This window comes from Penicillium riverlandense (genome assembly GCF_028828495.1).
Source record: "Penicillium riverlandense strain IBT 135883 chromosome Unknown utg000002l_segment0_segment0, whole genome shotgun sequence".
Classification (NCBI taxonomy): Eukaryota; Fungi; Ascomycota; class Eurotiomycetes; order Eurotiales; family Aspergillaceae; genus Penicillium; species Penicillium riverlandense.
Window position 1 is genome coordinate 2,673,615 of NW_026643195.1, and position 15,199 is coordinate 2,688,813.

Consider the following 15,199-nt stretch of genomic DNA (forward strand, 5'->3'; position numbering starts at 1 on the left):
AGTGAGGGGAAGGAAGATCTACCCTTGTCGGATAAATGGGTCTTTAAATAAAGCATTGAATCTAGCGTCACCCCGCGTGGGCAGCCCAAACTACGAACCCCGGGCCGGTGCAGATGGCACGCACATCCGATCGGCAAGGTGCATCCACGGTCGGGAATATGTCCGGGATATCTTATCTGGGGAAGTATAAACCTATTCTTTCTTACCTTACTCATGAAGACGTGCTCTGAATTCGAATAGTCACAATAGAAGAAAAGAAACAGAGACGAAGGTTATCATAAAGTCATCAAGTTAAAATATTCAAGAAACAAATACCACAAACTTCCAGACTTTGTTCCCCTAGAAAACTGGCATGATGACCATATTGTCATAATCAACGTTCGAATCCACACCCTCAATCCGGTCAGTGCATGTACCAAACACACGATCCCAAATGCGCGTCTGTTTGCCGTAGTTATAGCTCTTCCTCCACCCTTTCCGATGATGGAGATCATGATCTTCAATGACTAGCTCGGCGTTGAAAATCCTCATCAGCCAAGTCAGTGGGTTTGGAGGCGTTGCATGTATACGGAGACCACTGTGACCGGCCGCTTCTGAAAAGAGAAGGTAAAGGTTGCAGATGTGCCACTCGTAGAACCCCATCGGGAGACCCATGAGTTTCAGAGTAAAGTACGTCATGAGAGGGATGCCCGCGATATCGAAGAACTCTTGTTCGGAGTCGGCGTAGATTGAGAGAAGCGGATTGGGGTGCTTTGTCAGGTGGTGTGTACGGTGATATTTCCAGAGGCCGTTGACGTCGTGCATAATGCGATGATACCAGTAAAACCAAAAGTCGAGGACAATGCCATAGAGGCTGACTTCCACTGGGAGCCATCGCCAATTCATTGAGGCAGGTGTCAGGTTTGCGTTGTAGGTGAGATATGTAATTATGAGTGGGCGGATGATACCGCCCAACATAACTGACATCAGGGCCTTGGTAACGCCTACATCAGGCACGCCATCCCGTTCATGTTGATCGCCGTCCAGGAATCCATAGATGTGGCCCATTTCGCGGAGCCCACGTAGCTCGCGAGTCATGAACACCCTGGCGGCGTAGTAGTAGTAGAAGTAGGCAACGATGGGCCCGAAATTACTCCCCGTGAAATATACGTAGAGCTGGTGTAGGAGAAGTGGAATGGCGCCATGGATGATGATCCAGCGATGCATCGACAAGTCCGAGACATAAGGCACCTTGTCTGTCTTATGGTGAACAGGAACCTCCCTGTCCAGGTCGACGTGGTAGGCGTTGACGAGGTTGAGGATCTTGTGCGATAGATTCCATTCACTCTTGTCCCACCGGCGCCAGGTGGATTTCATCGAGTCTTTCGGATTCGGATTGGTACTCATGGTGGGCGTGTTGTCTGATCCCAACTTGGTCTCGTATTTGAGGCTGGGGGAAACATGAGGCCACCAACTAGCTTTTATGATGAGAGGTGCTCGAAAACCGACCCGAGTTTTATGATATCTTTGTGGGCCTTCACAGGGTTTACACGAGGAAGACCGAGGTATGGACTGCGAGAGCGGCTTTGATTGGTCACTCGCACAGGTTTCCGTTTAAGGCGTAGATCAAATGGGTCGGCTCTTCGCCGATCATTTACAATTGAACTCCAGGCAGAAAGACTTACGGCATAAAACTACAGCCTGTGTCCCGAAGTTGTGATTAACTAAATTCTAATGTCGAGACGATATCATGATTTGATTGCCCTTTCATATTTCAAGTAACAGTTAGATGGCAGTTGGTCGTCACGATTGAGCTCCAGCCGGTGCCAAGCTCTCCCCGATCTTCACACGCATCCAAATACATATTGCAATGGAATTTTGATTGATGGAGTGTGTAGTTATCACTTTAAATGCTGATTATGAGAAAATATTTGGGAAATCATCCCACTCAAATACTCTTTTAGTCTTGCCATCGCTGACCCTGAAAGCACCTGGTAGAGACATGCCGCTCGGTTTGCGCCATTAAATGTGGCCAGATAGCTGCGATCTATGCTAATCCAATGTATGCCCGTCGGTGACGATCACCGGGCAAAAATTGGTCCGTCGGCTTGTTAAGATATCCCGATTAACAATGACAACACTAGAAATTCGTATTCTGAAGTCAAAGTGTTATGAGCCAAGGCCATTGGAGATTCCTGGCTAACCGTGTCTAGTTTGATTTGCTTAAGCCTTCCTTCACGCGAAGACATTCACGATGGCCAGTAGCCCTTGTAGTGACGATGCGTATTAACCCGAGACAGTTGGCTTCTAGGACGAAATTCACAAACCTGCTACTGGTTACATTTGAACCAGCTGTTGAACAAATGCTGCAAATGAGTAAAATGGCTAGCGGGTCTGGTCTGAAGGCACAAGTGTTACTGTTGAAGCGGATGTCCGATGATAGAAAATCCTCGAACAATTTTTTTCCCTTCTATATCACTAGAAAAAGATAGAAAAGTAGCTTTTTTAATAGAGCATTTTGGTATACACACCACACCGCCTTGCCCCTTTGTCCTCATCCACGACTTTTTCGTCTAATAACCTTTTGCGTCTTTCGAGGTTATGCATGAGTAGTCCACACGACAGCCACAAAAACTCTTTGCATAAACCTCGGGATTTCTTGTTTAGTCGACCCTAGTTGGTCCATTCTCATGATATGACCAACGAGCCATCAAATAAGGGGTTCTCGGCTGCACACCAAGGCATAACCACTCCTCTGATCCTAGAACGGATCTTGAAATGGATCTTTGAGGATAGTGATGGGTGGTGGCCAGTTCCTGAACTATCCAAAAGGCCCCAAGAGGAGAATCCGAATTTAACCGATGATGAGTGTGAGGACTACATCACAAAAGGGGGGTGCTGATTCGCTGCGCTCTAGTCAACAAACAATGGTTCTACGAAGCCACGCGTGTCCTCTGGTGGCATTGGAAAGACCAAAGTTGCTGCCACTCTTTGTTCACAGAAATTTTCGGGAAGATCCAGCCGACGCGCCGACAATTCTACGCCAACTTGATTCATCGCGCGGATTTGCTCGCGATTGAAGAAGACCATCTTTTTCAGGTAGCTAGAACTACCTTCGAGGGCATAAAATTTCCAAACCTCAAGACTCTCCTTCTTCATGTGCCTGGAAATTGCAATTACGTCACCCACAGGGTAGAGGTCCCTATATTCTACGCTCCACGATTAGCAACTCTGTTGATCGACCCTCAGTATGATTGGCTTCCAGTCAGCTACTCTGTATCACAAGATGAATGGAAAATGCTCTTTGAGCTTATTACTGTGAGTTACTAATATTATCTCTTAATATTTGCAAGGTTTATCACTAAATGAAAGACTATTGCAGTTCCGCTTTCCAGATATTGAGAACATCGAGTTCGTGGATAACGCTAAGGTTTGGCCGGGTGAGATTCAGAAGCTCACGGATCGGCTCCCACATCTTAAATCCTTGCGTATAGACCGCGTAGTAGAGAGTACAGTGACGGGACGAAGGGCATGACTCTTTCGGCTGGCTAGGAGGCCTTGTTGATACCTAATAACCCGTCCAATATCTACAATATCGCTTTCTTCGCTACGTTATTCTTTCAGATTTAGTAGTCACACGTTATAACTTGTTAAGAAGGCTTCTAGGACAATAAAAGCGGTTTTCAAATGAAAGCCTATAAGGAGCGTCGTGCCAGTACCCATTATAGCAGATAGAAACTTTTGGAACCTTTCTGCAAGTCAGCCCTCTCCTCTTCCTATTCAGATGGCCAAAAGATTGGTTGAACCTGGCAGTTGGAGACAGGATTACTAGCTTCTCCAAATTTGGACTCTACCCACACGGAATGGACCGATAGTCCGACGGCTAATACTGGCTGAGCGGGGTGGGGGAAATGTTGGAGATGCATCGGCATAACGCGAAGACGGTCGGAGAAGCCTGGATACTGCTCCAAGTTATGAGAGGGCATTTCCCCAGGAGACAAGAAGTACTTTGAGGTGAACGAATTATAGCAAATCATCCACCTGGCTATTTTTTTCAACATGCCGAAAAGAGTTCTGATTGCGTATTGCATTGACGTCGACGCCTGCGCGAATTGGTAAGTTCGGAACAATAGCCGATGGGTTCTCTTTTGACACACTCTGACTGTTCATGAAGGCTTAACACAAAGTCTGGTTCGCAGGCAAACGCCAGTGATGTTTCGCGCGGTGTATTCGGCGCCAACGTCGGCACCGACCGGCTGCTCAAGTTCTTCGATCAGCAAGGCATTAAAGCGACCTGGTTCATGCCCTCGCATAGCATCCTCTCCTTCCCCACCCAAATGGCCAAAGTGCGCGATGCTGGACATGAGATCGGGCTGCATGGATACACGCACGAGTACGTTTCGCAACTAACCGAGGCGCAGGAGCGCAAGGTCATGGCGAAGAGCATCGAGGTCTACAAGGAGTTCACGGGAAAACACCCCCGGGGCTGGGCTGCTCCTGCCTGGGAGGTCTCCCCACGCAGTATGAGCATTCTCGAGGAGTTTGGTTTGGAATACGATCACTCCATGATGCATCATGACTGCCAGCCCTACTACGTGGCCGACATGGGAGACACAGTCATTCACACGGACTACTCCAAAGATCCAGACGAGTGGATGGTGCCCATGAAGGAGCAGGTGCCGACCAAGATTGTTGAGCTGCCCGCTTCGTGGTTTATCGATGATTGGCCCCCGATGCAGTTTTCGCATCGCAACCCGGGCACTCTTGGGTTCGTCAACCCCGAGGATGTAGAAAGGCAGTGGCGAGACCAATTCAGCTTCTTCTATCGCGAATATGACACATTCATATTCCCTATCAGTGGGCACCCGCAGGTCAGCGGTCGGTCCAATGTGCTTCTCATGCAGGAACGGTTCATTGAGTGGCTCAAGACCCATGAGGGAGTCGAATTTATGACACTGGAGCAGATTTGTGATGAGTATAAATCCGGAAAGATTGCTGGAGCTTCAGTGACTGCTGGCGTTTAGTTTCCGGTGTTTAGTTTCTAAATGAAATAGCTAGTCAAACAGAGTCATGATGCATTCATTCCACATAATGGACAATATATTTCGTCTTTTACTGTTAAGTTACTTATTAGTCTGAGTTCCATTTAACCCAACAAAAAGTAAAAGTCTCCTTATTTATCGCCGTAATCTCCTAGATTAGTGTGATGCAGTGGCTGAAGCAGCATACTTGTAGTACTTGGCAGCCGTCCGTCGCCTCTCTGCCTTCCCGAACCAAATAAAAGGAAAAAATGTGAGCGACAGCCCAAATGCCAGCATAGCAACTGTGAGGAAAGTATTCTGTATACCCTCAGCTTCTACCCAAGGAGTGATAGCGTAGGAGGCCGCGAACCCCATTGTGTCACGGATAATGGTCATGGTTATCATGCCCTCTCCGGTGAGGTCTCTGTAACTGTCGCTGATGTATGCGATAGGAGAGGCACCGCACACAACCCCGGCGATGCAGACTATACCGCCTCCAATCACGACACCAATCCAATGGATTCCATTGGCGCTGCCAACACCGTACAGAAGGTTGCCCACGGTGAGTGTCACCGTTGCCATGACGTACAGAACCAGGCGCTGCTCAGGCTCGCGCACTCCGCCATTGCGTCGCGCTGCCCAGTTGTGGTACCAATCTGCGAAGCGACCAGAATAGAGACCTCCGATGAGACTGCCAATAAAGGGGCCAATATACATCAGACCAACGGTGCCGCCGGTGAAGTTGTAAGGACTACCTCCGAAGATGGTGGTCCACGTGCCGTTGAGGATGGTAAACATCATCAGGAAGAGACCATTCTGAAAGCCACTCATGGCAATAATGGGGAACTCGTACGCCAGTTTCAGCGAACGAATCATCATTGGCAGGATGATATTCTTCTTGTTGGGCACTACCGTGAAGAGCCGTCGGCGTTCCCACCAGGTCGGTTGTTCATATATCAGCGTGACCGGTTCGTCAGTCGAGGAGGCTTCAAAATTTTTGATCTCATCGACAGTCATGGTTGGATCTTCTGCGCTCGCATTTGGAACATTTGCTCTGGCCTCTGTGGCCCGACGCTCTGCATTTTCTCGCATCAACGCACGGTCATACATGGACTCGTCCAGGACGAAGAAAAGAAGGATGGCAGTCAACCCGGTAAATACCGCAGGGAAGTAGAAGCACCATTTCCAGTCCATATTCTGCGCCACATATGCGGAGGCAATGGGAGTTACGTATGAGCAACCTCCAAGCCAGACCATGAACCATCCAATATGGGTGCCTCGTTCATGAGTGAAGACTGTGAAGTCAGTATGGTCTTTCGTAGCTTCATTTTTTAGCCGCACTCACATATATCAGTCATGGACTGTTCCACCAATGCCTCAATAGGCGCACCAAAGAAGCCATACAAGAATCTATGGGCGTACCAGGTCCCGACGGTGGTAGTATAGGGAGCCCAGAGGTTCATGACCTGATAATTGTTCGTTATCATGGTACTCTTCGTCTACAGAAAATATAAAACATACCGTGCAGCCAATACAGGAGATAATGTAGACACCACGACGGCCGTATTGAAGCCCTATCGGGCACCACAGCAGAGTTCCCCAGCCAAACATGAGGAATAGCACACCAATGGCGCTGTTCAGCGTCGCCAGGGGTATTCCCGTGTTGGCAATGATATAGGGATACGTGGAATAGCCTGTCGCAGAGCCTGCCCCGATAATGAAAGTGTAGCTGGTAGAGTTAGACAATACTTCTGTGAAATTAAGCATTAGAAAAAAAAAGAATACTCACAACTGCAGAGTGATGGAGTTGACCCATTTCCTTTTTCTGGACCAATTCAGCGGGTCCTGGGGGTCCTCGCTGGGTGTTGGATGCAGGACAACATCACCATCGCGTTTGACACCCTCAACTGTCTCCTGCTCATCGATCAAGTAGACAGTACCAGGCACCTCGTCTTCAATGGCAGCATCGCCTTGCTGCGGGTTTACGACCATGGTGGATCCGATCAGATTAGGACAAAGATGCGAGGTGTGTTGATGTCGGGGCCAGGTCTCCCTGGCCGAGGGGTTTTATAATAACAGTTCGAAAACACGGAGGGATAATCAACAAGGAATTCATTGCCTAGGGATTGTTCGAGTCACGACCTTCTTCTGGTCAAGGTTCGACCTAAATTAGTGGATATCGCGTTGTTCCGACATGAGCCCCACAGCACTACTCCAGGCCAATCTCGACCAGCCATCTATAGATCAGTAGCCTCATCTGTCGGACATGACCGAGATGCAGCGGAATGAGCGGTGATTCCGTCGGACGGATGCCTTGAAGAGGGGGGAAGCATTGATAAACTCCCGGTCGACACGAAATGACCTCCACGTTCCAATCATTTCCTTCTCCGTACCTCACTCGACATGCCGAGCGAGCTGAACATTGTCGTGGCCGGTGGCGGTCTTGGAATTGGCTTCCAGACCGTGACATATCTCTTGCAGCACACAGCGGCTAATTTGGTCGTCTTGGACGTCGAAATTTCGCAATTGACTGTGCTACAACGGGAGTACCCAGATCGGTTGTGGGCCATCGCCGGCGACATCACCAACAGAGGAGACCGGGAGAAATTTAGAGAGCTCGCTCTCCAAAAGCTGCAGACAATCACCTCGTTGGTTATCACCGCCGGCGTGATTGGCGAGATTGAGCGGATCGCAAGATTTAGCCCTGATCGCCTCTTGAAGACCTTTAATACTAATTTGATCGGTCCTATCTTGCTGGTGAGTTTTGCCATTGCACGTCGTATCGTGCGGAAATCGCTGAGACCAGACAGTGCCAATCCCTATTGGGAGAGCTCCGGAAAACAAAAGGACGAGCGATCATTTTGTCCTCGGCTGTGGATAAGGACATCAAATACGCCGGTTGGGCCCAATACTGCGTATCCAAAGCAGCATTGACTAGAGCCATCGAGCTCCTGGCACATGAAGAGCCCACCATCAATGTACTGGGCGTGTATCCGGGATTAACCCGGACTGGCATGCCGGCCGACATCATCGCAGGGAAATACAAGGGGACCATGTACGACTTTGAAGTCGAGAAGTTTCGCAATTGGGATGAGACTGGAGAGATTGAGCCTCCAGAATGGTGTGCGAACGCAGTGGCCCAGTTGGCGGCAGGAGTCGTCGTGGGACTCCCTAGTGGGCATGTGGACTACTATTATGAACATGTTCCTCGCTGTAAGGATGGTTGGCCGAAGGCCCGTTTGTGATATTGATAGATATTTAGAGTCAGGAATCTTGCTTTTTGAAGATTGGCATACTCATTTTACCTATGACAGTATGTACTTGGTTAAGGTAATGATAGACTTATTTCACAGCGAGTAGCTACAAAGTTGACTACATAATTAGTGGATAGTCCGAGCAAATGTCTAAAGATGACGACCCCTCTCTTTGATAAATAGATAACTGATTGCTTACTCTTCCATATATCTATAACGGTAAGCTACTAAAAATTCAATGGCAAATACTATAATGAAGACTGTCACAGGTTCGGTTATTACAGGAGACGTTCAGCCAGTGACGGGCACTTTATCATGGTGCAAGCAGGAGAAAGGCCCCATTTACTACGGTGGACCGAGAACTAGCCGGACAGTATTTCGATTTTCTAGAGTTGTACTAATTATTAATTTAATTAACAGCTTGTATCCGCCGCCGGCTGTCCTGTATCGCGCTATTCCGACATCCAAAAGCCGGAGAAACGCACGGCCCCAAAGGATCATGGAGTTAAAATAATACACGTCCTATTATTGCCTCTCAAGACAAGAACGCTACCACCAGGTGATTACGCTACGAAAGTCATCATGCTCGAAGTGACTTGTAAAGGCACTCCCTACGAAGTATGCTCGCCCCCATCTTGTCAACAGCATACAGCTGACCAGTTAGATCGGGTTCACACATGGTTCGCAGGCCAAGAAACAAGTACGAGGCAGTATTGCATTCTACGACACACTCTTCCAGTCCTCAGCACAGCTACAATGGCCTGAGGTGCGCACGAAAGCAGACCAGTTCCTCGGCCATGCCGAAACCAACTACCCGCGTTACTACGAAGAGATGAAAGGCATCGCCGACGGGGCAGAAGTTCCCTTGGTTGACATCATGGCTCTCAATGCTCGCAGCGAGATCACATTTGGACTGTTTGTGGAGACAAAGAAACAAGTCGACAGCGATGGATGTACCTCGATGGCGTTTAAGATGGCGCAGACTACTTTCATCAGCCAGAACTGGGACTGGATGCAGGAACAAAAGCCTAATCTAATTATCTGTCGCGTCTCCCAGACCGGAACGGACCTGCCAGATTTCCAGATGGTCACTGAGGCTGGCATCATTGGAAAGATTGGCTTCAACAACGCCGGTGTGGGCTGCTGCTTCAACGCCATTCGCGCGAGAGGGATGGACCCGACGCGCATGCCGATTCATTTTGGGCTGCGCACTGTCCTGGAATCTCGATCGAAGGAGCAGGCCATTGCGACGCTCAAAGAGCACGGAGTTGCAGGGAGCGCCCATTTGCTGATTGGAGACAAGAATGGTGCCGTTGGCCTCGAGTGCTCACACGTGGGGTTCCAAGAGATCCATGCCGATGACCGGGGACGTGTATGCCATGCGAACAATTATATCGCACAACACGAAAATGTGTATGAACCCGTGTGGCTCCAAGACTCGCCGGTCCGGACGGCGCGGATGCGCGAGCTGGTCACTCCTGAAGTGATGAAGCAGCCCAATTTCTCGTCCATCCGAGAACTATACAAGGACGAAACGGGACTACCCTGTGCCATAAACCGTAAACAAGAAGGTATCAGCCGCAGTGCTACCTTGTTCAACGTCGTGTTCGACTTGGGGTCCAAGGAGGGGATTGTAACTATCGGGAGACCTACAGAGCCGGAGGAGGAGATCAAATTTGCGTTTAATTAAAATATAGTGAAAGAAAGACTAATTATCAAATACTACTACAGTGATGTAGTTCCCACTCTATTTCGTCCTTCTTATGTCGCCCTTTTCCTCACCAATCTCTTCGATAATGTGGTTTGGAACCACCACGCGATCTTCCGTGAAGTACAGGGTATCTTGGATGTGGAAATATGCCAGATAGGCAAAGATCAAGATACCAGTAGTGTACAAGGCAAAGAGTACACTCGCCTCTCTCTCGAAAGGAATGAGCGTCGAGTCCGCACCAAAGATGATGGCTTCACCGGCAGCGAGCACACCGCGCCAGATGCCAGAGTAGTTGGCTGCTTTCAGCGGGTCATTGGACAGTGCTCCAAGCCAGTATACCACTAGATATTGCCATAGAGATGATGCGACCCAGTTCATGATGAAGAGCACACAGATGGGCGCAAATCCATCGTCGGTCCAGTCCATCGTCACCTTGGGAGGATTGTGACGGTCGTAGTCACGCACCCGGATAATCTCCCAGATCCAAGCAGCCATGAGAGGGATACCAACGAAGGCGAGACCAGCAAATGCTCGGGACCGGCGTCGCCAACTCTTGTGATCCAACAATGCCTGTAGGGCAAACCCACAAGGGACCTGAATGACAAGCGCAACGAAGCCCAGCAGACAGCGAGTGCGAAGGTTGTTGTGAAATGCATTCGCCGAGCCAGAATACACTAGAAAGGCCTCCGCGGGAAAGAAGGCTGGAAACATGAGCAACAGCTTCCAGTCTTTGACAGCATCGATGTTCGCTTTGACTGCCTCCTTGAACTTCATTGGCTCGACCTCAATCAAAGAAGAGCCATCGTTGCGGCGCACCTTGCTTGGGGACACCAGGAGAAGACCCAGTAGCGACATCAGCATCATCAGGACAATGAAGGTGATGTAGACCGCAGCTGGGACACCGGCGGACGAGCCTGTGTCCTTGATATCTATCCCCAACGCAATACTGCTGCCCACAATAGAGCCAAATGCCTGCAAACCCATTGCCGTCACCACATACTTTCCTTTCTCATTCTCTTCCGGGTAGCATAGCTGGATGTAGCCGCTCACCACGAACAGAAATCCGGCGCCGATGCCATTGAGACAGCCAGCGAAGATAGGGAACGCACGCCCGCCGACTTGGTCAAAATACCAGAGAGAACCAACATAGACGGCATATCCCAGGACTCCCAGACTGGTGGTGATTCCTGGGCCGAGATATTGCATGATAATCGAGGCAACGAAACTGGTCACAACCCAACATGCACACAAGCACGAATTTACGATGGAAGTGACGGCCTGCGAGTCTGGCCGACCACCGCCGGCGCCCAGGATGTTGAGCGCGACATAGATTCCCGCCGTAAAGGCGACGCAGAGGCCCGAGATGATGTTCTGGGTGAAGGGGCTGTGGAGTCGCAGCATCCTGGATGTCTTGCAGGTGCCATGTGGATCGAGGCGCTTGTGCTGCTCTTATGATGTTGCGGCATGTTCGTTCAATCACCAACTATGAGCAGCGGAACAGCGCGACAGAGCGGACCAAGGCGAATACCAGACCAACGGTACCCCCACAAAAGCATATCTCCCCGGACTGCGGTAACTGATAGCGACTTCGGTTATCCAATACTCGTGTAGGTCCCGACCCACTGCGGAGGACCTAAGGATTGACACTAGGACCAGACATGATAAGGCCCGTCGTGGTAGTCCGACCCCCCATCCTTCTCCCCTAACAGGGGTCATGACACACTATCATGCCGCCCAAAATGCATCGAGCCGCACAGGCCTGCGCCCGATGCTACAAGCGCAAGAAACGCTGTGACCGGGGGGTGCCAGCCTGCTCGGGCTGCCGGAAGGCCAATGTGGAGTGCCACGGCATCTCGCGCAGCGACAATACGCAGATCCCTCGCAATATCGCGCGCTTCCTCGAATCCGCCATTGCGGACCTGGAGCTGCAGCTCGGCAATAGAACCGCTGCAGCAGCTGTCGGACACCAATGCGGCGACGCTATGATTCCCAGAGGCTTCATGGCGCCTTTGCCGCCGCAGTTCTGTCCGTCGATTACCCAAACGCAGGCGGTACCGTACAAGGCCTCATTCCTGCAGCAGTCCAACTTTCCCCCCTCGGTGCGACTGCGGCCACACTTGAGCAGGAAGAGGGGCGAATTTTCCTCGGAACCCCTTGATAGACGGAAGCTAGCTGCCTTGGCCGTGCCTGCCGCCGTCGCCCGGACCTTGTTTGACGTGTACATCAATCGATTGTTGCCTCAATATCCCTTGTTCCACCCTGCCGAGCTGGAGCATGTCTTTGCGCGGGTGTACGTGCAAGGCGTACAACAGCCATGGCTAAGCGCAGAAGACCAGCGCCACATGTTTATCGCCAGCATGGTGCTCGCGAACAGTGGCTGCGCATACAAGTTCAACGACTTGGGGCGCAATCGCTCCTTCTACGCCTCTCTTCAATCCGATGCATTATCGATGCTAAGTTGTGTACACCACACCTCTCTCGAAAGCTTACAATGTATGCTGTTGCTTGTTCAACACGCCCTGCTAAACCCACAGTCCGGTTCGTTGTACAATCTGGCTGGAGATGCGATGAAAATTGCCATTGCTTTGGGACTGCATCAGGAACCTGTCTGCGTCGATCTTAATGAGTGCGACCTGCGGCGGTCTCTTTTTTGGGCGGTATGCAAGTAATAGAAGGAACCTGGAAACCGTATACTGACTACATTAGTCCTATGTCCTCGACCGCTCCATAAATATCACTGGTCATAGACCGTTAGCGCTGCGGGATGAGCATATCACCGTTCACCACCTTACTGACAAATCCCGAGTACACTTCGTCAACCACGTCCGTTATCGACAATTGCAGTCCGAGATGTACGCAGTCCAATTTCACAACAAGCCCATCCCTTCAGGTAGCTACCAGGAGTGGATGGATGATATGGGGGAGCGCATCATGGCCTGGCGATCGTCAGCGTTGAGCAGTCTCCAGGCACCACCAGAATGGTTTGACTTTGGCACTTGGACTTGTGTCGTCCTTTTGCACCGCCCGTGCATCCGCAACCCCATTCCATCCGAAGCGTCTATCAAAGAGAGTTTTGAAGCGGCGGTGCGCATATCTGATGGTAATTCATAATATCCTTTCGTTACCTTGTTGGGGTTTCTGACGTGTCACAGGATATTGGGAACAGTCGCAAAATAAGCATGTCAAATATACCTTTCATGCTGTTCATAACGCCTTCGAGTCCGGCCTGGTGCTGCTTTATGCCATAGAAGTGGCACCGGATATCTTGCGCCAGAACTACGGAGTCAAGCGTGTGCTTGACGTCGTCAATCAGATCTCAGCGCTGTTTCTGGTTATTTCCAAAAGTTGGCCGGACGCCATGCTGGTCGGGGATCGGTACGACGAGCTGCAAAAGGCCGTCACGAAACGTTTCGTCCAAGGACCCGATGAGGAAACTGCCTATGACTCTGGGCTGCTCGATTGTCTGCGTGACATGCTCTTCCGTGTCAATCGTGACGCTCGCTTCTCAAAGCCAGGACATCAATTTCCCGTATCACCAAGTGACCAGGGCAGCGGTCAATGGTCGAATTTGCTAGCACCGCAACTAGAAGCCCAATCAGCTTTGGCGCTGGGTCCCTCAATGGACATTGACATGGAGTGGTTGGCGAGAAACACGCTTGATGATAGCTGGGAGTTCTCTGTCTTCGAATGGCCGGGGTTTCCATCGGATGCGGCAGAAACTCTCTCGACGCCCGCGGTAGCCACCCCGCCAGCACTGGATCGCGCAGCGGTTAATACGGCAATCGAGTTGTTGCCAGCATGCGGGCAGTGCCGGGAGCGTCGAGTGCGCTGTGATCGAGGATTTCCCTCGTGCCAAAACTGTCGCTCTTCAGAAACCGAATGCATGCACAAAGACCCCGTCTCGGGAGAAATGACGCCGCGCAAGTACATTGCCGCCCTGCACCGCACGTTCGCCAGCCTCATGGATGAGTGGGAGTCCACCGAGCCTACCAGCATGGGGCTTATCGAGTCGGTCAGCCCTACCACCTCGTCAGTTGACTACGATAAATTGCAGCTCTTCGGCCCATCCACAGCAATGGCAGAAGTAACCGCAACGCCAACGGCGGGCGTCTATTCACAGCCAGCAGCACGCTCAGATGAGTCCTCATGGTTTCTCTCATCGGGATGTAGCATGGACATACCGCCGCCTCATGTGCGCAGCGAGATCTTGCCCGAAATGAAACCGCTCAATCTCATCTACCCGATATTCCAAGAAACAGACGAGTTTTTCTATTCATTCAGTCAGAAGCAAGACCTACCGGCCACCGCAGAGAATCTTCTCGTGATCGCCATCTGCCTCCAGCTGCGCAGCAAAAGCGATCCGAGATACAGAGGCCCCGCCATGGCCTATTTCAACGGCGCCCTCCACAAGCACAGCACCATAGAGTTCACGACCCCAAGCATCCCGCAAATCCAGGTTTTCGCTCTGGAGTGTCTCTTTATCCTACTCTGCCCCACGGCAGGCGACATCTGGCGTATGAGCGGCGCTGCCGTGCGCGCCTGCGTCGAGCTCTGCGAGGAGTACAACACAACCGACGACTCCTGCTGGCTACTCCTGCGTACCGTCTTCTGCTTGGAGATCAGCATATGCGTAGCTCTCGGACGACCCCCACAGTCACCCTGTTTATACGAGTCCCTCAAGCTCGATGTACCACCCACCCATGCCGCCGAAGCATTTCAGATTGCCCTGTGCAACGTTTCATGGCTGCAAGCCCTAGATCTGATTGATCTGCTCGCTGGCGTGCCATCCCCAGTACGATTGGAAACCATTTTCCCAGGCCCCTACAACGACCTGATGCTGGACCAGTTCTCGCAATACCTTCATGCTCGGGCACTCCGCTCGCCGACCTCAATGGCACAGGCGCTCTCAATGGATATGGTCCGTACTCGCTTCCCGTTTTCGTGGGTCGATGCGCATGAAGTCGCGGCTGCTATGCTACGCCCGTCTCAGCCGGCTCAGGGCGCGTGTCTCCAGGCCTTGAGATGGATGGCGATGGATCCGGATCTTGCTTGTCAGGATCTATATGATATTCTGGCGGCCTCGGCATGATTGATTGGATGATACAATGCATATATGGACTTTCACGATCTGACGTTTATGGATAATGATGCTTTTTGGTATGAATAATAATAGACATTTCAGTTTCTATCTAGATGCAACCTGCAATGGACCGTCCACCACGATGGGCTCTATA

General features: G+C 50.9%; 6 protein-coding genes across 6 annotated transcripts; 3 read left to right on the forward strand and 3 right to left on the reverse strand.

Annotated features, from left to right (window-relative positions):
- Positions 1–339: 339 nt before the first annotated feature.
- N7474_003407 (sterol desaturase family protein) lies at positions 340–1,386 on the reverse strand (the record flags this gene model as incomplete). Its single annotated transcript, XM_057194822.1, has 1 exon — positions 340–1,386. One exon carries the CDS (start codon positions 1,384–1,386, stop codon positions 340–342), a length of 1,047 nt encoding a protein of 348 aa, XP_057056177.1.
- Positions 1,387–4,038: 2,652 nt separating this feature from the next.
- N7474_003408 (polysaccharide deacetylase family protein) lies at positions 4,039–5,003 on the forward strand (the record flags this gene model as incomplete). The annotated part of the gene is made up of 2 exons (XM_057194823.1): positions 4,039–4,094; positions 4,154–5,003. The coding sequence occupies 2 exons, from the start codon at positions 4,039–4,041 to the stop codon at positions 5,001–5,003; spliced, it is 906 nt and encodes a 301-aa protein (XP_057056178.1).
- Positions 5,004–5,177: 174 nt separating this feature from the next.
- Positions 5,178–6,992, reverse strand: N7474_003409 (uncharacterized protein; the record flags this gene model as incomplete). The annotated part of the gene is made up of 4 exons (XM_057194824.1): positions 5,178–6,295; positions 6,346–6,466; positions 6,522–6,729; positions 6,790–6,992. 4 exons carry the CDS (start codon positions 6,990–6,992, stop codon positions 5,178–5,180), a joined length of 1,650 nt encoding a protein of 549 aa, XP_057056179.1.
- Positions 6,993–7,403: 411 nt separating this feature from the next.
- On the forward strand, positions 7,404–9,944 carry N7474_003410 (uncharacterized protein; the record flags this gene model as incomplete). The annotated part of the gene is made up of 5 exons (XM_057194825.1): positions 7,404–7,757; positions 7,811–8,213; positions 8,524–8,627; positions 8,675–8,872; positions 8,919–9,944. The coding sequence occupies 5 exons, from the start codon at positions 7,404–7,406 to the stop codon at positions 9,942–9,944; spliced, it is 2,085 nt and encodes a 694-aa protein (XP_057056180.1).
- Positions 9,945–10,001: 57 nt separating this feature from the next.
- On the reverse strand, positions 10,002–11,366 carry N7474_003411 (uncharacterized protein; the record flags this gene model as incomplete). Its single annotated transcript, XM_057194826.1, has 1 exon — positions 10,002–11,366. The coding sequence occupies one exon, from the start codon at positions 11,364–11,366 to the stop codon at positions 10,002–10,004; it is 1,365 nt and encodes a 454-aa protein (XP_057056181.1).
- Positions 11,367–11,704: 338 nt separating this feature from the next.
- N7474_003412 (uncharacterized protein) lies at positions 11,705–15,054 on the forward strand (the record flags this gene model as incomplete). Its single annotated transcript, XM_057194827.1, has 3 exons — positions 11,705–12,622; positions 12,672–13,065; positions 13,118–15,054. 3 exons carry the CDS (start codon positions 11,705–11,707, stop codon positions 15,052–15,054), a joined length of 3,249 nt encoding a protein of 1,082 aa, XP_057056182.1.
- Between the last annotated feature and the right edge of the window lie 145 nt (positions 15,055–15,199).